This window comes from Chanodichthys erythropterus, chromosome 14, assembly GCF_024489055.1.
Source record: "Chanodichthys erythropterus isolate Z2021 chromosome 14, ASM2448905v1, whole genome shotgun sequence".
Classification (NCBI taxonomy): domain Eukaryota; kingdom Metazoa; phylum Chordata; class Actinopteri; order Cypriniformes; family Xenocyprididae; genus Chanodichthys; species Chanodichthys erythropterus.
This window is the reverse complement of record NC_090234.1, coordinates 15476595-15498743: the sequence shown is the minus strand read 5'-3', so window position 1 is coordinate 15498743 and position 22149 is coordinate 15476595. Positions and strand designations below refer to the sequence as shown.

Below are 22149 nucleotides of genomic sequence, written 5' to 3'. Positions count from 1 at the left end.
TTAATCATTACCTTTTGCAAATATGAAAACAAAAACAAAAACAAAACTACATTTTATGCAACTTAGAAATCCTGGACAGGACGTGTCCTCGGAAAAGGGCACATATGGTCACCCTAGTTTAGAACTTATTAGCAAAAATAAAAAAAATTTAATATCTCCTGAACACTCGGTGGCATTGTGATAAAACTGTGCAGGTACCCTCAGGTCATGGTTGTCATAAAACATACCAAATTTGGTCTGAATACACTAAAGCGTTGTGGAGATTTAGCCTCAAGTCCATTTTGGCATGCTCTTCGTAGAATCTGTTTGCGTGTTTTTTGGGAACAGAATAGGTGGAGTTGGGGAAGGTGGAGGGTTTCTGAAAGTGTAGTATTTGAAGGTTGAGCTCATTGGCTACTGATACAGCAGGAACCAATCAGCTGCGCCTTATAGAGAATAATGTGATTGCAAGCAAATTGAGTTAGGACCTGTCAGCCCGTGCCATCTAGAGTTTCATGACAGAACTTTGTATTTATTATTATCATTTCTAAATAAACTCCATTCCATCTGCATTAGATGCTGACTTATTTGCACAAGTGATTCTTTACTGGTTTAGCATGTTTCTCTATAAGAACAGACTTAATTATGTACCATACAATACTCACATTTTTGCCTGCCTCTCCTGTTCCAGGTCTTGTCTCTGGGCGCCGATGTGCTGCCAGAATACAAGCTCCAGACACCACGCATGGATAAGTTCACCATCCTGCACTACAGCCCATTCAAAGCGATGTGGGATTGGCTCATTCTGCTGCTGGTTATTTATACAGCCATTTTAACCCCTTATTCTGCTGCCTTCCTGCTCAACGACATCGAGGAGCAAAAAAGACGGAAATGTGGCTATTCCTGCAGCCCTCTTAACATGGTGGACTTAATGGTGGACATCATGTTCATCATCGACATCCTCATAAACTTTCGCACCACGTACGTGAACTTGAACGAGGAGGTGGTGAGCCATCCAGGGAAGATCGCCATCCATTACTTCAAAGGCTGGTTCCTTATAGACATGGTAGCGGCCATTCCCTTCGACCTGCTCATATTTGGATCAGGATCAGAAGATGTAAGTGACACCAGAACTTAATCAACTTCCTTCTGCACTTGGCTGCTGGTCAAAACTAGGGATCACAAACTCAAATGACCAATTTGGCAGGTGGTGTTCTCCTTCCCATTCGCACAGTTAGACACTTAAAGGATTAGTTCACTTCAGAATTCAAATTTCCTGATAATTTCCTCACCCCCATGTCATCCAAGATGTTTTTGTCTTTCTTTCTTCAGTCGAAAAGAAATTAAGGTATTTGAGGAAAACATTCCAGAATTTTTCTCCATAACAGTGGACCTCAACAGGGTTCAACGGGTTGAAGGTCCAAATGTCAGTTTCAGTGCAGCTTCAAAGAGCGCTACATGATCCCAGACGAGGAATAAGAGTCTTATCTAGAGAAATCATCGGTCGTTTTCTAAAAAAAAATATAAAAATGTATACACTTTTTAACCACAAATGCTCATCTTGCACTGTAAATTATCAGGAAATTTTAATTCCTTTAATATATCTGGGATTTTATCATATCATGCATGTACACTATAAATCAAACCCATGATCTTGGCATTGGAATCACGGAAACATTCGGAACTAAAGTAACTATAATTTAGGCTATCTGCATTAAGAAAACAACTAAATCTTTTAGGGATAAACAGGTCTCATGGGCAGATAGTCTGAGACCTAAGCTATTTGTTTACCCATTTATTTATTTATTTGTTTGTTTGTACTGTGTCCATTATGTAGATCCGATCAGAGCATTTTGCAGAGGTCAGAGAGCTTTTAGCGCTGGTGGGCTGCTGATTCTTACGACCACAGCACGACTATTTCAGTGAATCAGGGATTACAGTATCAGAATATACTGTATGTTGTTTTCTCTCCCCCCCCCCTTTTTTTTTGAATGGCCCTCATTTTTGAATCCATTTATTTGGATTAGTGGCTTACCAAATGGGAGTCAATGATTATGATGAGAGAAAGAGAGGAAAGAGAAAACTGATGTTTGAACAGCTTACAGGCTGAATCATTGGCACGCCGGTTGGCTCGTTTCCTTGCTTGTTTATGTAGGCACATCCGTCAATGGCCTATCATGAGCTCTTGGCACATCCTGGCATATGGTTTTCCTGCTTTGTGGTCTGTTCCAGTGACAGCGACTCTGTCAGAGCCATATACAGCCTAAGGACACCAGAAACAAACACAGTGGCTTTTAAAATATTAAAGAATGGAATTATAGATTAAGACCTACTGGAAATGTCATTATTTGATGGCATGCAGTATATTTTTAGACTATGGATGAGTTTTGATGCTTGGTCTTGCTAAGTATATTGCTTTCGTCTAGATAATATTTTCCCAGAGGTCTCATATTTGCACAGTTTTTCTGAAAAGGGCCGTCGAGCTCCAGCCTGAAGATCACCCAATTAACAAAGCTCACGCTCTCAGCATCTGCACTCGTTTTCACTGGAGGCGTTCTCACATCTGTCTCTGGTTGCAACTAGGGCTGGGTGATATAGCTAAAAAAATCTTCATATTTATATATCTGTGATCTGAAATGTCTGAAAAGTGTGTGTGTGTGTTTTTTTGCAATCACAGGAATCCAAATGTCTAATTTTTTCACAACCAACAGTCAGAGTAGTCAAGTAGATTCAAAATATTTGGTGAAAAATATTATTAAAGGCATGGATTCCACACTATATTTCCCACACCCAAGATGCTTAAACATGTTAGCAATATTTTATTGACTTTCTCTGACTATTAAAAAACCTTGAGTATAAGGTTTCACTCAGTCGATTTAAACTTTCAGACAAGGCTTTGTTCAAACCATCAAAGTCTTCAAACTTTAATTGTCTACTTAAACAGTGGAATTTAAAATATAGGCCAATCCTATGAGGTCAAACTTGATGAACAATCAGTATAATTGAGCCTCGATCTTATCAGCATGTCCAGCTATAACTCAAAAACGTGATTTGCTGTGAACAGGATCTACTAATGAGTTTTTAATGGGCCGCTCATGACGGATGCAGCACTTCTCAACGTGAGAGTACAAAAAACCCACGTGCTTCGCTCCACAAGCTTGCTAACACACTGTCAACGCTCGTATGCATGCTAAGCAGTGCTGTCAGACGCATCCGTTAAGACATATTCTAAAAATACCCGGTGCGGGTCCTAACCTCGCTTTGTGAGGCCACCGTATAATTGCCAGCTAAACAAATGATCTCCCACCGGGGGACGAGTGATGTTGCTGAAGGAGTCGTTTCGGATGAGACAGTGCCCGCTGTCAGCTCCCAGGGACCTTTCTCCCGTCTCTCTGTCTATTGAACAGATTGCACCTGCAAATGAGGATTTATCTCTTTTCTGCTCAGTTTGGTTATGCGCTGTTTACCGAGAGCTGGACGAGAAGTGTCGATGCTGAAATTCATTACCCAGGTCTCTCGTGTCGGGTGTTTATTTTATCCTCATGGTGCAAAATTTTGATGAGATGGATCTCTGGTGTTGGCGGCGCAGTGTGTAATGGACTAAAATTAAACAGGATTATCAAAATATTAATTAGTGTGTGCAGACATTACAGTAGCACCCTGTTATGAGCTTTGGGTGTATTAGACCACAGTGTGTTCCGGCTCTTTTAATACAGTTAACTGTGGATAATTGAAGCTATAAAAGCTTACGGCTCTGTTCCAAAACCTTGTGAGCTGACTACAGTAATTCCAAGTGTTATTTAAATTACTCAAAGTGCATGGGATACTAAAATCACAACTGATTTCAGTATGGTTTGAAGTTTAAGTTAAGCATGTTGCCCAATACCAGTGTTTCCCATTGATTAATCTAGATTGTGGTGGCCTGCAATAGTTTAATCTGTCCTGCCACAGTATTATAATGAATTGAAAATATATTTAAACTTCTCATATAAAGGCCGGTTTCACAGACAGGGCTTAGCCTAAGCCAGGATTAGGCCTTAGTTCAAATTTAGGGTAGCTTTTATAAATGTTCACTAGAAAATAACATTACTGGTGTGCATCTTGAGACAAAAACAATGACACTGACATATCAGTTGCTTTCACTTAAAACAGCTCAATCATGCATTTTAGTCTAGGACTAGATTAAGCCTTGTGCAAGGACCTTTAGTGTGCGTTTGGGAATGTAGCGGGCACCAGTTGTGCATTTTCACATTTGCCTAATTCCCAAAATTTTTGTAGGAAGATGATTACAGCATTTCACTAGATTTGTAATTTGTAAAATCCATTTGTCAAGTCAAGTTATCTTCATTTATATAGCGCTTTTCAAAATACATAGTACTTCACAGTGACAATAGGAAAATTATTATTGAGCTAAAGTTGGTTTTTGATTGAATCACTTCCATTGTAAAAATTGTTAATTATTACTTTAGGGGCCGCTTAAATGACATCTTTCCTACTGAAAACTGAATACCTTTAATGCATTCTTTCCATTCATTTACATGTTTAGTCTATAGTTTTGCGTATTTGTAAACCTGTTTTCACAGAAATTGTAATTTTCCGCCAAAATAAAGGCTCATGGGTTTATTTTTTGCAAGTGTAGAAATTAGTATTCTACGGAAGAGGATTAGGGCCAAGCAATAATAAAAAAATAAAACCATCTCGAGATTAAAGTTGTTACATTGAGAAAAAACTAAAATTTAGAGAAAAAATTAGTTAAATTTAGAGAAAAAAGGTCGAGATAAAATGTTGAGAATAAACTTGTTAAATTACGAGAAAAAAACTCATTAAATTTCAAGAAAGAAGTCGAGATAAAATGTTGAGAATAAACTTGTTAAATTTCGTGAAAAAAGTCGAGATAAAATGTTGAGAATAAAGTCGTTAAATTACGAGAAAAAAAAAAAGTTAAATTTCGAAAACAAATTCGTTAAATTATGAGAAAAATGACGTTAAATTTCGAGAAAAAAGTCGAGATAAAATGTTGAGAATAAAGTTATTAAATTACGAGAAAAAAGTTGTTAAATTACTAGAACAAATTCATTAAATTATGAGAATTCATTAATTTAATGATTTTATTCTCAACATTTTATCTCGACTTTTTTCTTGAAATTTAACGAGTTTTTTCTCGAAATTTAACAACTTTAATCTCGAGATGGTGTATTTTTTTATTATTGCTTGGCCCTAATCCTCTTCCATAGTATTCTAATTTCCCTACTGTTGCATAAAAAAATATATATACTTGCGAAACGTCATTGTTTAATTTGCACACTAAACATGGTTTGGAGCTCTTAATTTTGAACTACCAAATTGCACCTGATTGATGAATTTAACTTTAAATTGTAAAATTTTCTTTCGGGGGATGTGTAGTACTGTATGCATTTTTATGCTTATTAGAGTATTGGGTCGTTTAACAGGTCATTCCTATTCTCTTGGACATTATTTGTTTTGGGGTCATATGATGCTATTTTAAATGTTCATTATTTTGAATATTAGGTGTAGAGTAGGTTAACATGCTATAATGTTGAAAAAAAAACACATTTTACACATACTGTAGATTGTAAAATACTCTGATTTCTACAAAGCCCCTCCTTGCAAAAAGCTCAGAGGGCTCTGATTGGCCAGCTGACCCAGTGAATTGTGATTGGCCAAGATTGTGTCAGAAATGTAACACCCCTTACCATAATCACAAGCTTCAGCTTAAAGCAATTGTAAACACAGTTAATAATGTCGTCAGTTTTACCATATCAGTTTGAGCTTGAGTCGGATTCTGAAAATCAAGCCGATCGATTGGAACCAACTTTGCAAGCAAGACTTGAGCAGAAAGTTTCACAGTGGTCAGTAGTTTTTGTATATAGCGTTGTACTCTCCCAGGTTCAGGAAGCTGTCCTCTGTAAACTACACTACGCACAAGCAAACATTTTGGGTTGTACTGCTCAGGAACAGCTTTATAAATAAATCTTAACCTCTGATTCCCAACTTTATGCGTGTTATAAAGTCAGAATTGTGGGTTATAAAGTCAGAATCGAGTGTTATAAAGTCAGAATTCTGACTTTTTTTGTAATTTTTGAGAAAAAGAACCTGATCAGCCTGAATGAGTCAAATGAGTATTTTCTGATCTTTCTTGGTTACCTAATGAGCATCTTCTCTCTTCTTCTCAAGACAACCACTCTCATTGGCCTTTTGAAGACAGCGCGACTCCTCCGACTGGTTCGTGTTGCCAGGAAGCTGGACCGTTACTCTGAATACGGCGCAGCAGTTCTCATGCTCCTCATGTGTATATTTGCTCTGATTGCCCATTGGCTCGCCTGCATCTGGTACGCCATTGGAAATATGGAGAAACCGTATCTGGACCATAAGATCGGGTGGCTCGACAATCTCGAGGTGTCCATTGGGAAGAGAATAAACACTAGTGACCCCAGCTCTGGGCCGACCATAAAGGATAAATACGTCACTGCACTGTACTTCACATTCAGCTCGCTGACCAGCGTGGGCTTTGGAAACGTGTCCCCGAACACCAACTCGGAGAAGATCTTCTCCATCTGTGTCATGCTCATTGGATGTAAGTCTGAAAAACATGCATGCAAATAGCTTAAAGGGATTGGTCGTTCCAAAACTGAAAATTTTGTCATTTACTCATCCTCATGACGTCCCAAACCTGGATGCTGATATATTCCTGAGAAACACAAAGGGAGAAAGTTTCCATGGAAGAAATAAAACAATTATGATGACTAAATAATGACAGTTTATTGTTTTGGTGAAATATTCATTTAAATAGTGAAAGCAATATGTACACAACCATTGAAATGTATGTATAGGTAATGTATAGGTAAAGGTATAAGGGGGGGGAATAATATTTTTCAGTGTTCAGTTGAAGTGCATGTCCTGAGATGGCTGTGATGAATTTGAAATGACTCAGGCATCTGTAAACTATTCATACTGACATATTTAATCTCTGTTTCAATCTAGCAGATGAATTATTATACTTGGAAACAATGCTGACTTTTTCAAATCAATATGTTTTATTGTCTTTTCATGACCCCATGACATCGTCTTTAATCCATGTCTGTTAGTCTTTAGCCCAGCTAGTGTACTGATAAATGTTGACAAAAATATATTTTAGCATACACATTTACAGTAAAACTGCACTCAGGAACAGACAGTCCTTGAGTATTTGAGTACATTATTAGTTACTGTAATTAAAGGGATAGTTCACTCAAAAAAAAAAAAAAATTAATAATAATAATAATAATAATAAAAATTCTGTCATCATTTACTCATCCTCAAGTTGTTACATACCTGTATGAGTTTCTTCAAAAAAAGATATCTTGAAGAATGTCGGTAACCAAAGATTTTTATTTTCAAGAACACGGGGGTTTTAATAACTTGGGGGTGAGTAAACAATGACAGAATTTTCATTTTTGGGTGAACTATATCTTTATAATAACTGCAAATCCATGTTTCACTGCCTGGAGTCCAGCTGTTTCTGTGAATTGCAGTGATCCATTTGCTTCTTTTTTTTATCTGTAGCTTTTGGCAGTCAGGTTTTGTGTCAAAGCTGTTTGTACAGTCAATCACAAAGCTCTTTCCCATTTTGGAGGTGTTCTGTGTGTTTTTCGCTGCTGCCGCTCAGTGGGCGTGACCGCAGTCATAATGGTCGACGGTGACGTCACATGCATACCCTTCTCTACATTTACTCATTACATTTTGCATAGCACCTAACTTTTTCTGCAGCAGTTTATTTCTGCTACAAAAGAAGTAATATCACCATCTACAGGGCATTGAAGGCACTATATATTTGATCTAAATTGGCCTCCACAGACAAAATGTACCTTGCATTTGCAATCTCACCTGTGTGACCTTGTCCTGTCTTCTCCAGCTTTGATGTATGCCAGCATTTTTGGGAACGTTTCTGCCATCATCCAGCGGCTATATTCCGGAACGGCTCGCTACCACATGCAGATGCTCCGTGTGAAAGAGTTCATCCGTTTCCACCAGATCCCGAACCCACTCAGGCAGAGACTTGAAGAGTACTTCCAACACTCGTGGACCTACACCAATGGCATCGACTTGAACATGGTGTGTTTGATGCATCCAGGTCTAATTGTTCAACCATTTTAGCCATGATATTTTCATTGCATGTGTTTTTTCAAATCTTTATTAAATTTAATTTGACACTTCATTAAGATAGGATCGGTCAGCATTTAGTTGATCCTGTTAAGTCGAAGTCACAGTTGTAAACACGACTGGGATTCTTCTTCCATGAGGGGGTTTGGCTTCACGACGGCTTTGTTTCCAGTCAGACCGTTATAGAACGCGACACATACATCTTCCGAATGTATTGTATGCAGAAACTTTTACATACAATAACAGTTCATGGTGACCACATCTGTCAAGCTCTAAAACAGATGAAAAAGCACCTTAAGAGAATAATAAAAGTAGTTCATACAGTGCAACTCATGCGCTGTTTTCCTTCAGGAAAAGACCAAAATTAAAGTTATTCACTGAAAATGTATGGAAGCTTGTTTCTGCCACTTATTTATTTATTTTTTTTAAAGAGGTAAATGTGACTTTTTGTCTAACAATTCTAAATTTTTTTCTCAGAATTATGATATAAAGTCAGAATCGCAGAATTGTCAGAACAAAGTCGCAATTCTGACTTTTTGCTCGGTACTGTGTGATATAAACAATTCCGAGTCAGAAATAAAAGTCTATAAAGTCAGAATTGCATGATATAAAAACTCGCAATTTTTGGAAAATATATACACTACTGTTCAAAAGTTTGGGGTCAGTAATTTTTTTGTTTCTTTTTTTAAAAGAAAGTAATACTTTTATTCAGCAAGGATGTGTTATGGTGCGTTCACACCGGACGCGAATGAAGCGGTAAGCGCGAGTGATTTACATGTTAAGTCAATGCAAAGACGCGAATTGACATCCTGCGGCGCGATTCGCGCGAATGAAGTGGCGCGAATGACGCGATTCGCGCGAATGACGCGGCGCGAATTGAGCGATTCGCGCGAATCGCGCAAGTTGAAAAATCTGAACTTTGGCGAATTTCCGCGCCGCGTTAACCAATCGGGAGCTTGCTCTAGTAGTGACGTGACGTAGCGAGCTGAGGCAGAAATTCGAAACAACAATGGAGGACAAAATCATCGTCGCTGTACATCTTCATACATTTATAGAAACAGAAATAAAAAGGATCGTGTTTGAAAGAAAGTGAGTGAGGAGGTCGGACAATCTGATAAGTTGTAAAAAACGGTCTTTACTCAATTTGAGCTATATATATACATATATATAAATACATATTAAGACTACAAGCCAACTAAAGACGACCAATTGAGCTTATTCACTGTAATTTACAATTATTTCCCCACTGACAAGTTGTGTTTATTCAGAGGAAGTGTGCAGAAAGCAGTGGGAGAGTCTGGGACACATAAAGGAGCGGGAGAGCCCCTCTCATGACGCGAATTCGCGTCTGTTGTGAAGGGATTTTCACGCGCGAATGAAGCGAATGTCACGCGCGAATGAAGCGAGTAAACTCAAAATGTTCAAGCGTCCAACTACGCGCGAATAGCGCGATTTATTCGCGCAAGTCGCGTCTGGTGTGAACACAGCATTAAATTGATTTTTTTTTAAAAAGCAACAGTAAATATTTATATTGTTAGAAAAGATCTGTATTTTGAATAAATGCTGTTCTTTTTAACTTTTTATTCAAAAATAAACTAACCATTCTGAGAAAAAACAGAATTTCAAGAAAAAAGTCAGAATTGCATGATATAAACTCACAATTGTGTGTTATAGTGTCCAGTTGTGTGTGTGTGTGTGGGGGGGGGGGGGGGTTGACTTTTTTATCGCAATTGTGAGTTTATATCACACAATTCTGACTTTATATCTCGCATTTCTGACTTTATAACTCGCAATTCTGACTTTATATCTCGCATTTCTGACTTTATAACTCGCAACTCTGACTTTATATCTCGCATTTCTGACTTTATATCTCACATTTCTGACTTTATAACTCGCAATTCTGACTTTATATCTCGCAATTCTGACTTTATATCTCGCATTTCTGACTTTATAACTCGCAATTCTGACTTTATATCTCGCAATTCTGACTTTATATCTCGCAATTCTGACTTTATAACTCATAATTCTGACTTTATAACTCGCAATTCTGACTTTATATCTCGCATTTCTGACTTTATAACTCGCAATTCTGACTTTATATCTCGCAATTCTGACTTTATATCATGCAATTCTGACTTTATAACTCGCAATTCTGACTTTATATCTCGCAATTCTGACTTTATAACTCGCAATTCTGACTATATCTCTCAATTCTGACTTTATATCATGCATTTCTGACTTTATATCTCACATTTCTGACTTTATAACTCGCAATTCTGACTTTATATCTCGCAATTCTGACTTTATATCTCGCATTTCTGACTTTATAACTCGCAATTCTGACTTTATATCTCGCAATTCTGACTTTATATCTCGCAATTCTGACTTTATAACTCACAATTCTGACTTTATATCTCGCATTTCTGACTTTATAACTCGCAATTCTGACTTTATATCTCGCAATTCTGACTTTATATCATGCATTTCTGACTTTATAACTCACAATTCTGACTTTATATCATGCATTTCTGACTTTATAACTCGCAATTCTGACTTTATAACTCGCAATTCTGACTTTATAACTCGCAATTCTGACTTTATAACTCGCAATTCTGACTATATATCTCTCAATTCTGACTTTATATCTCTCAATTCTGACTTTATATCATGCATTTCTGACTTTATATCTCACATTTCTGACTTTATAACTCGCAATTCTGACTTTATAACTCGCAATTCTGACTTTATATCTCGCAATTCTGACTTTATATCTCGCATTTCTGACTTTATAACTCGCAATTCTGACTTTATATCACGCAATTCTGACTTTATAACTCGCAATTCTGACTTTATATCTCGCATTTCTGACTTTATAACTCGCAATTCTGACTTTATATCTCGCATTTCTGACTTTATAACTCGCAATTCTGACTTTATATCACACATTTCTGACTTTATAACTCGCAATTCTGACTTTATATCTCGCATTTCTGACTTTATAACTCGCAATTCTGACTTTATATCTCGCATTTCTGACTTTATAACTCGCAATTCTGACTTTATATCACGCAATTCTGACTTTATAACTCGCAATTCTGACTTTATATCTCGCATTTCTGACTTTATAACTCGCAATTCTGACTTTATATCTCGCATTTCTGACTTTATAACTCGCAATTCTGACTTTATATCACACATTTCTGACTTTATAACTCGCAATTCTGACTTTATATCTCGCATTTCTGACTTTATAACTCGCAATTCTGACTTTATATCACACAATTCTGACTTTATAACTCGCAATTCTGACTTTATATCTCGCTTTTCTGACTTTATAACTCGCAATTCTGACTTTATATCTCGCATTTCTGACTTTATATCTCGCAATTCTGACTTTATATCATGCATTTCTGACTTTATAACTCGCAATTCTGACTTTATATCACGCAATTCTGACTTTACAACTCGCAATTCTGACTTTATATCTCGCATTTCTGACTTTATAACTCGCAATTCAGACTTTATATCTCACAATTCTGACTTTATATCTCGCATTTCTGACTTTATAACTCGCAATTCTGACTTTATATCACGCAATTCTGACTTTATATCACACATTTCTGACTTTATATCTCGCATTTCTGACTTTATAACTCGCAATTCTGACTTTATATCTCGCATTTCTGACTTTATAACTCGCAATTCTGACTTTATATCACGCAATTCTGACTTTATAACTCGCAATTCTGACTTTATATCTCGCATTTCTGACTTTATAACTCGCAATTCTGACTTTATATCTCGCATTTCTGACTTTATAACTCGCAATTCTGACTTTATATCTCGCTTTTCTGACTTTATAACTCGCAATTCTGACTTTATATCATGCATTTCTGACTTTATAACTCGCAATTCTGACTTTATATCACGCAATTCTGACTTTATAACTCGCAATTCTGACTTTATATCTCGCATTTCTGACTTTATAACTCGCAATTCAGACTTTATATCTCACAATTCTGACTTTATATCTCGCATTTCTGACTTTATAACTCGCAATTCTGACTTTATATCACACAATTCTGACTTTATAACTCGCAATTCTGACTTTATATCTCGCTTTTCTGACTTTATAACTCGCAATTCTGACTTTATATCTCGCATTTCTGACTTTATATCTCGCAATTCTGACTTTATATCTCGCATTTCTGACTTTATAACTCGCAATTCTGACTTTATAACTCGCAATTCTGACTTTATATCACACAATTCTGACTTTATAACTCGCAATTCTGACTTTATAACTCGCAATTCTGACTTTATATCTCGCATTTCTGACTTTATAACTCACAATTCTGACTTTATATCTCGCAATTCTGACTTTATAACTCGCAATTCTGACTTTATATCTCGCATTTCTGACTTTATAACTCGCAATTCTGACTTTATATCTCGCATTTCTGACTTTATATCTCGCAATTCTGACTTTATATCTCGCATTTCTGACTTTATAACTCGCAATTCTGACTTTATAACTCGCAATTCTGACTTTATATCATGCATTTCTGACTTTATAACTCGCAATTCTGACTTTATATCTCGCAATTCTGACTTTATATCATGCATTTCTGACTTTATAACTCGCAATTCTGACTTTATAACTCGCAATTCTGACTTTATATCTCGCATTTCTGACTTTATAACTCGCAATTCTGACTATATCTCGCAATTCTGACTTTATATCATGCATTTCTGACTTTATATCTCGCATTTCTGACTTTATAACTCGCAATTCTGACTTTATATCTCGCAATTCTGACTTTATAACTCGCAATTCTGACTTTATATCTCGCATTTCTGACTTTATATCTCGCAATTCTGACTTTATATCTCGCAATTCTGACTTTATATCACGCAATTCAGACTTTATAACTCGCAATTCTGACTTTATATCATGCATTTCTGACTTTATATCTCGCAATTCTGACTTTATATCTCTCAATTCTGACTTTATATCTCTCAATTCTGACTTTATATCTCTCAATTCTGACTTTATATCTCTCAATTCTGACTTTATATCTCGCAATTCTGACTTTATATCACGCAATTCTGACTTTATATCACGCAATTCAGACTTTATATCTCGCAATTCTGACTTTATATCTCGCAATTCTGACTTTATATCTCGCAATTCTGACTTTATATCTCGCAATTCTGACTTTATATCACGCAATTCTGACTTTATATCACGCAATTCAGACTTTATATCTCGCAATTCTGACTTTATATCACACAATTCTGACTTTATATCACGCATTTCTGACTTTATTAACTCGCAATTCTGACTTTATATCTCGCAATTCTGAATTTATAACTCGCAATTCTGACTTTATATCACACAATTCTGACTTTATATCTTGCAATTCTGAGGAAAAAAAGTCAGAATTATGAGATTAAAAAAATCGCAATTATCTTTTTTATTTCATGGCAGAAACAAGCTTCCATAGTAATGTATGGAAAAGAGCAGAAATAAAAAAGTTCTCATTTTGTGATCCACAAAAAAAAAAGAGAAGAAAATAATATCTGTTTGGACTATAAGGGTGACTAAATATCAAGAGTAAATAATGGCAGACTTTTCATTTTTGGCTAAACTATTCCTATAAATGATCTCTGAAATGCTATTTGAACATGTTATCACAGTATAAATGTGTGTTTATGTACTGAAAGCAACACTTGTCTCTCTCCATGTCTGCCTCGTATGAAATGGACTGACCTCGTCACCCTGGGAAGAGCAGGAGGTATTTATATAAACGCAGGACTCATCTTCATTCATGTCTTAGCTCTTAGTCTCTCCCATTCACATCAACCTTCACTCTGTTCTGGACATACTGTACTGATGCTCATCTCAGTCACACAGTACAGAAACTCCTTCATATTTAACACTCTCCTTCAAGGTCTTCTAGCAGGAAATGCATGTTTTCAAAAATTAGTTTTGGGCTAGGCAATATTTATCATGGTACTTATTTTAGACATCTTTTTTTGCAACCAACTGATGCATATATCCTAATATATATATTTTTTTCTTGTGATACTGTCTTAAAAAAAAATAAAAATAATAATACTACTAATAATAATAATCAAATAAAATGTGCATCAAATCATCACAATTTCAAAAAAATATTTATTTTTGGACTGGGGAATATAAAAAGAGCTGTCAAGCAATTTGATATATATATATAAATAAAATATTTTTCAGCATGTTGATACATATGTTAGTATTTATTCTTGTTATACTGACTTTAAGAAAGCAAATAAAAAAATAAAAATAAAAAATAAACAATGACAAAATAAAAAGTGCATCAAAATGCTATATTTTTCCAGCAAAATCATTGTCAATATATTGCAAATATTTAATATATAGCCCAGTCCTTGCATATTCAATGCTAGCATGAATTAGCATATATTAGATGGAGATCTATGGTAGCCATTCTGCTTTAGATGAGACTTGGAGATTAAAAGTTGCTCTTGTTAAAAAGTCTGCAAGTCTGCATGTTGCTAAGAAACTGAATCATTTCTGTTGGCCATTATTGAACCCTCATTATTTCAACTCTTTTAATTTATGATTGCACTGCTCATATGAGCACAGTAGTTGGCACTTGCATCATTAATCTGTCTCTTTCTCGCCACTTTAGCTGTATGAATACTTTGGCAGAAACATCATAATGCAAAATAATTTCATTAGCAGTAGAAAAAAATCTCAACACCATATGGTGAACTGTCACTTCAAGGCATCATAGAAGAGCTCCTGTCTTGAAGGCTGCATCACATTCAATATTTCAAAATATTAATGTTTTTACTTTTGATCAGATAAATGCAGCCTTAGTGAGCTTAAAAGACTTCCTTCAAAAACACTGAATAATCTTACCAATCCCAAACTTTAGAACAGTAATTTCTGTTCAGTTTGTTAAAAACTGTACTTAACATTTGTGAGTGTTATTGTTATTATAATTAGTGCTGTATTGTTAGTGCCAAACAGCAGTTCACTGAAATCAACTTCAGTCAGGATGATGCCAGTGTACATGACTGTGTTGGAACAGAGCCTCTAACACCACAGAATAACTAACAGTGTAATTATAGATAATGTCTACACTAATGTGCTTCCTTTAATCTTCAGTGATGGATCTGAAAGAGTAATTCTCACGTCTCTCTGCAGGTCTTAAAAGGGTTTCCTGAGTGTTTGCAGGCAGATATCTGTCTCCATCTGAACGACAGTCTCCTTCAGGGATGTAAGGCATTCAAGGGTGCGACTCAAGGATGCCTGCGTGCTCTCGCTATGCGCTTCAAAACCACCCATGCTCCTCCTGGAGATACACTCGTGCACTGCGGAGACGTTCTCACCGCACTCTACTTCCTGTCTCGAGGATCCATTGAGATTCTTAAGGACGACATAGTGGTGGCCATTCTGGGTGAGAGCTCACAAGCTTGTTTTAATATATGCACACACACACACACACACACACAACCAGGGCCTGACATTAACTTTTTTGCTCACCAGCCACTGTGGCTAGTGGTTTTCCAAAGTTACTAGCCACTCAGCATTTTCACTAGCCACAATTTTGACATTGACACCATGGGTAAAAACTGCCATATAGATATTCTTTATATAATCTCATAATTCGGTAGCAGGTATATTATGCTGCTGTCACTTTAAGATGCATGGATCCATTATACTGTTACACATGCGTTTTCTTTCTCAACTGTTTATGTTCACCTAAAACATAACTGTGTTTATGTGAATACTCACAAAAGATCGACATTTTGACATCATTTTGTGTGTATTTGACAGTTTAAGAGCAATAAGCAGTGAAAAATAACTCAATTTAGTACAGAGAGGCGGCTTTATGTGTGCACACTTTGGGAGTGAGCACAAAATCTGCGGGAATGAGTAAAATTATGCGCAATCCCACGGCGAAATTCAAGCCCTGTAACACCAACAATATTCCTCTGGAGCAAATGAAACAAGTGAGTGAGGGGAGGTGGGTTTGTGTGTCAACTCGCTGTCGGAGAGATGAGAGAGAAAGAGCAGCTGGTATCGTGTAGCTATTCTGTAGAAAACGAGTATTGGAAGCGTATTTCAGTATCGATATGTATCGATCTATATTTTTGAAAACACTACATTGCACTTTTTAAATTTTTAGAACATTATAAATGCTTTACTGTCGCTTTTGATTAATTTAATGCATAATTGCTGAATAAAAGTTTCAGCAGTTTCAACGTTTCTTTAGACATAAGTCTGATTTCTTTGTGATTAGTATTCACTAAGTTACAGTTCATTTTCTGAGAACTATCAGATTGGACTTCATTCAGAGGGAGACGAGAGATCACGCATCATGTTAGTTTTCTTTATTTTTCAAAAAGCACAGCATTTTGTTTTTACTCTGAGTGTACACAAATAAAAGAAGATATTCTATAGTTTCAATTTATATATTACTTATGTCTCTATGACAAAAAAAATTACGGAGTATTTTATGTCTGTTTTGCTGCAATGTGAAAAAAATCCTGCAAAACGCGCCGGCGCGCTTTCAGACCTCAGGGAGTTAATTTCTTTCCAAAAAAAACTTTTTGGCCTCCAAACTTTTGAATGTTGGTTAGAAGGAGCTTTAACTGAATATCCCTGCTCTAGATATTTAATTAAGAAATCACTTTTTTACTTATAAATGACTATTTTAATCAGAGGTAGACTATTTTTAAAAAATCATGCATAAGAGTATATTTCATTGTCTCATTATTTCTCACTGTGCTCTTGTGATCGATGGTTGCTGAATGTTTAGTAGCTCGAGTTGTGTGTGTGCGCTTGCTAAAAGCAGCCTGCAGATATTACCGCGTCACAGCCGCGTCCTGTGGAGGACTTTCTGCCTAGGCATGTTGTTTACCGATGCGGCGGTTAGCAACGAGAGCGAGAGAGGGCACACGCTGTATCTCCCAGTGGGTAGATGTGCCATTGTCCTTACATGCTTAAACACAGCAGCAGAGAGCCCAGGTGCCCAGGGTGCAGTTTGCTCTGTCTCCAAATCAAAAGGCAGAGTGAAATGTATCCATTATTGTTCTCTCAGAAAATGTCAAACAGATGAGCATATTCTCGAAACAAGCCTGTCTTTTCTTTTCAGGGTTTTTGCATTGTGTTCCATTCTGTGCCTGGAACCGTGTCTGATAAGAAGAGGCTTCTGACATTTCTATTAACTGGCTCCTGCTAGCTGTGTTTGGCATCTTCAAAGTACAGGAGAGAGAGAGAGAGAGAGAGAGAGCTGCACTGGGCTTTTTATAGCTAACGGCCTATAGAATGCAAGTGCACGTTAGAGAAGGTGAGGGAAAGAACAAAAGAAAATAACTGTAGAGCCTGTCTGATCTGAATGGAATACTAGATTAGTAGTGGTTGTCAAATGAGGTTTTTTTTAATGGCATATGCTAACATTGATAACTAGATGATGACTGATATAGAGTTATACAACTTAAAACACATGAGATGCACACATATGCACTACCGTTCAAAGGTTTTTATATAAGAAATTAATACTTTTATTCAGCAATAATGTATTTATTCAATTTAAAAGTATCACTGTTTTCACAAAAAAATAAAGTGGCACAACTGTTTTCAGCATTGATAATAATAAGAAATATAGCGGAGAGCAGCAACTATCGGGGTTCAAGCACTTTAAGGCCTTTAAACACATGCATAAAAAGGTATTGTTTCATTTAGCAAGCCTGTAACCTTCTCAATCATAGACCATTTACAGCCAATACAGGCAGTTTACCATAGGAAACATGGTTTTCAATGCTTTTTAACAGTTATAGTGTGACCTATGGTCTGATTTTCAAAAAAATTGGCATACTTTTTTAGAATTTTATGTCACATGTGCTCACCTATTTTTGGTGAGTCTTTGTTTAGGATTAATTTGCTTTTGAGTGTATATTGACACACCCCTTTTCTAAATTACCCTGTTATAGCTATCCAAAGGGTAAAGTTATTTTTTATTATTATTATTATTGACCTGTAGAGTCCAGAGAATCATACTGCACTGGTTTAGTTCCAATTGGGCGAAAAACCTAGGAATAGTTCGCAAAAGTAGGTTTATTACATGATCATGAATATTTAATGAATGATTTGATTGACAGCAGTAGTTCTTGAGGCAAATTTTTCAGTATGAGAAGATCCATCAGATGATATGAATATCGTGTGTATGTGAGAAACACCAAGTGATTACAGAGGTGTAAAACTCGTTAGTGCCACCTAGTGGCTGATTTCTTTCAAAATTCTTAGGCCCCATTTACACTGCACGGTTCAAGTGACCCAATTCCGATTTTTTCCTCCCATGTGGCACAGATCGGATATGAGTCACGACCGTGTAAGCAGGAAAAAAGCACATGGATTCCGATTTTCACAGATCGGTTTCAGGCCTCATTCATATGTGGTTATAAATCAGATATGAATCGGATACGTGCGTTTGCGCCTGCAGTGTAAGCTGACAGATCGGATATTCCCCTGTAAATGCGACTCCGGCGTCATTGAAAAGTGAGGGTTGTTTAACATTTCGCGTTACAGACATACCTATAACAAACGGAACATCTGTAGTTGACTGGCAGATTATTAATTGCATTTGTTTGTGTTAAATTAAAGGCGATCTGACTCTTGAAATCACACTTAGTGTTCGTTGTCGCTGTTGTCAGTGACGACGGCTCGTGCACAGACGCGCGCTTCAGTCCCTATTCGTTCCATTGAAACCACAAAATAAAAAGCACACAAACTTGCAAAATCCAAAATTGTTATATAGCTCAATATGTTTAGTCTTATTGTTTAAATCTAATTTTCTTGATTATTTATTTATTTTTATTTTTTGCGAGTCTCATGCTTTACCATGCCTCAGAGAAAAACACTATTTTGTGAAGTAGCTAACATAGCATAATCAGATGCAGCTTTATTTTTAGTAACAGTAATACAGCATTTTCTCCATCATACGATAAGTTTTAAAATGAATTGCATGCCATTTATCAACACAATCATCCAGCATTTAATATGATATTGTAAAATGGATCTATCTTACTGCAGTGTGTAACAGTGTCTCACAGCAGCCTCCGAGCGAACGCACAGAGTAACGTTATAACATCATTTTCAACACTCTCAAATGTATCTAATATGATAAACAGAGCTGCGTTTCCTCATGACCGGAAAAGCGGAAGCGGCGGCGGCGACTGTGTCATAATAAGAGCTCCAGCTCCTCGTTCAGCTCCACAACACTCGCTCCTGCTCTTCTTCATACTGCAGTAACGTTAATAATCACATCCATGAACATGATTTCTTCCTGAGTCCTATCCCGATTATTTTCCACCAGCCGTTTAAGTGAAGACCACATGTCCCAAGATTCCACGCTCAAACTTGGTGGCATCAAGCTACACCTTTGTTTTGAATAGGCCTCTAGCGGACAGAAAATATTACATAGTGCACCTTTAAGGTCACTCGGTGCCCATCTTAGTAATTTCAGCCATATGCTTAGAAAGGGAAAGATGAAAATCAATGTAAATTTGACAGTACTACCATAAATTCTGCTGCTAAATCTCAAAAAGACATAGTCTACTTGAATGAAAACAAGTGAGTGAATTTGGACACTGAGTGCACCAGAAAGGGTGTTTTGCATAGTTTGTCTGACAGGTGTTCTTAACTTCAACACAGTTTAAAAGCTCTATTTTTTCATCAGATGAATATTCGCTGGCTAATCCGGTGACATAATAGGGTCAAAACAAAGAACAGTGCAGACAGCCATGGGGAAAAGTTCTTAAACCTCACAAAGTGACTATTTAAATTGAAATGCTGTCGATAGAGCTGAACTCGTGTTGAACCCTGAGCGTTCGTTTAACAATGTTCTTTGGATCCATTAAAAAGAGAAAGTGCTTCTCATCTCTCCTCTTCCCCACTGGAAGGGCCCACAATGCTTTGTGTCTGCTGCTTTATGGTGAGATTTAGAAAGGTATCAGATCCCTTATGAACAGCTGTGTCAGGCATTTTAGCCAGTTGAGTTTAATGTCACCTGCAGCTCAGTCACGTCTCTCTTATTTAAAGCAGAATCACTCGGTGGGCCTGACATTTACCCGAGAAGCGGCCCAGCTGAGAGCCCGCTGATTTTTGAGATAAACTATAACTTGAATGGACTTCGGTGCAGTACTGTGGTGGCATTTTTACCATTTTATAAAACATAAGAGACAATGGTAAGGAAAAATGTATAATTAAATTAAACTAAATTTGCACTTCCTAAAGGAAGAGCAGTGCTTGTAAAGGTAATCTTGTAAAGATTTTTTATTCAGCAAGAATTAATTACATTGATCAAAAGTGACAGTAAAGTCATTGATAATGTTACAAAAGGTTTATTCAAATAAATGCTGTTCTTTTGAACTTTCTATTCATCAAAGAATCCTGAAGAAAAAAAAACAAAACATATCAAGGTTTCCACAAAAATATGAAGCAGCACAACTGTTTTGAACATTGATAATAATAAGGAATGTTTCATATCAGAATGATTTCTGAAGGATCATGTGACACTGAAGACTGGAGTAATGATGCTGAAAAAATTCAGCTTTGATCACAGGAATAAATTACATTTTACTATATATTCAAATAAAAGTTATTTTTTTTAATTTTACTGTATTTTTGATCAAATAAATGCAGCCTTGGTGAGCAGAAGAGACTCTACAAACATTTAAAAATCTTACTGATCCCAAACCTTTGAAAGGTATAGTTTTTCATTTGTCTCTTGTTTTATAAAATTCTTTGGTTCTGCAATAATGAAATGCTGCATCACAGCTGTCATATCACTCAGCACACTTCTTGTTTTCAGTTGCACACAAGAATCAATAGTGTAATATTACATGAGGTGGCTATAAATTATTAAATATATGCAAGGAAGGCAAGACCAATTACAATTCAGAATGCAAATAGAAGAAAGAATGAAGACCAATTGGAATGCAGTTTGTAGATATTAGAGTTGCATCCTTAATAAATTATAAGGATAAAGTCTGGCTTACACTGGAAAATTTTAATTAAGTATAATGTTTACAAAAACAAAAATACACTGAATACACTGAAAACAACTGGTGTAGAAACAATTTGATTTGAAAAGTGCACAATTAATTACAAAGAAAAAGCAAGTAATACACTGAATTAAATATGAAATTTTGAAGTAGCAAGACTGAAATAGTATTTCCCTGTAAAATGTATTCCAATAATCTTTGTTTTATTTATAACTTTGAAAAATCGTAGATAAATGGATAAACTGTAAATAATAGACAGATTGTCTCCTGAAAGAAAGAAGTGATTCTGAACTGCCTGAAACAAGTCCTCAGTAATTCCATTCTCATTTCCTGCTTGAATCTGTGTAGGTTAGTAATAAATTTGCATAATGCCAGACTATGGTCTTCATTGGCTGTCGGCGAACAACATCTACTTTGCCCCGCCCTCAAACACTGTAGTTGTAGCTGAGACTGCTAGAGTTTGGTTCGTGTTGTTGACGTGTTGAGAAGACACTGTTTTCTGCGCTGCCAAAGCAAATCCACTTTGATACACTTCCAAAGAATGAGGTTCAAATTGATATGGAAAAACAGACACCATCATTACTGTTATTATCACTGTGTATCAAGTCTTGAGGAAGATCTGGAGTTGAAATTCAGAAATGGTTATGGGTGTTTCGTTTCTGATATACTCTGTAAGCAGTCGACCAATCACAGCAAACTGAGCCATCTGACCAATCAGAGTAGAGCAGGCTCTCAGAAAGGAGGGGTTTAGAGAAACCAATCCTTTATTGAATGTTTCAGACACTGAGAAAAAAATTAAAGTGCTTTCTGACCTTGGATGAATGTAAACCTGTTATCCGAGACTTCTAAAACACAATCAGGAGTCTTTAAAATAGCATAATAGGTGCACTTTAAACCATTTTGTAATTCAAAAGAGCAATTCAAATCCTGTAT

At 36.3% G+C, this 22149-nt stretch overlaps 1 protein-coding gene across 1 annotated transcript in view; it reads left to right on the top strand.

Moving 5' to 3' along the window:
• LOC137035440 (potassium voltage-gated channel subfamily H member 7-like) overlaps nucleotides 1-22149 on the top strand; it is a 128623-nt gene that overhangs the window by 78726 nt on the left and 27748 nt on the right. Inside the window, exons 7-10 of the mRNA XM_067408726.1 lie at nucleotides 671-1096; nucleotides 6175-6574; nucleotides 7892-8092; nucleotides 15351-15605. Of these exons, the coding sequence (XP_067264827.1) occupies nucleotides 671-1096; nucleotides 6175-6574; nucleotides 7892-8092; nucleotides 15351-15605 (1282 nt within the window). The remainder of the gene's footprint in view (nucleotides 1-670; nucleotides 1097-6174; nucleotides 6575-7891; nucleotides 8093-15350; nucleotides 15606-22149) is intronic.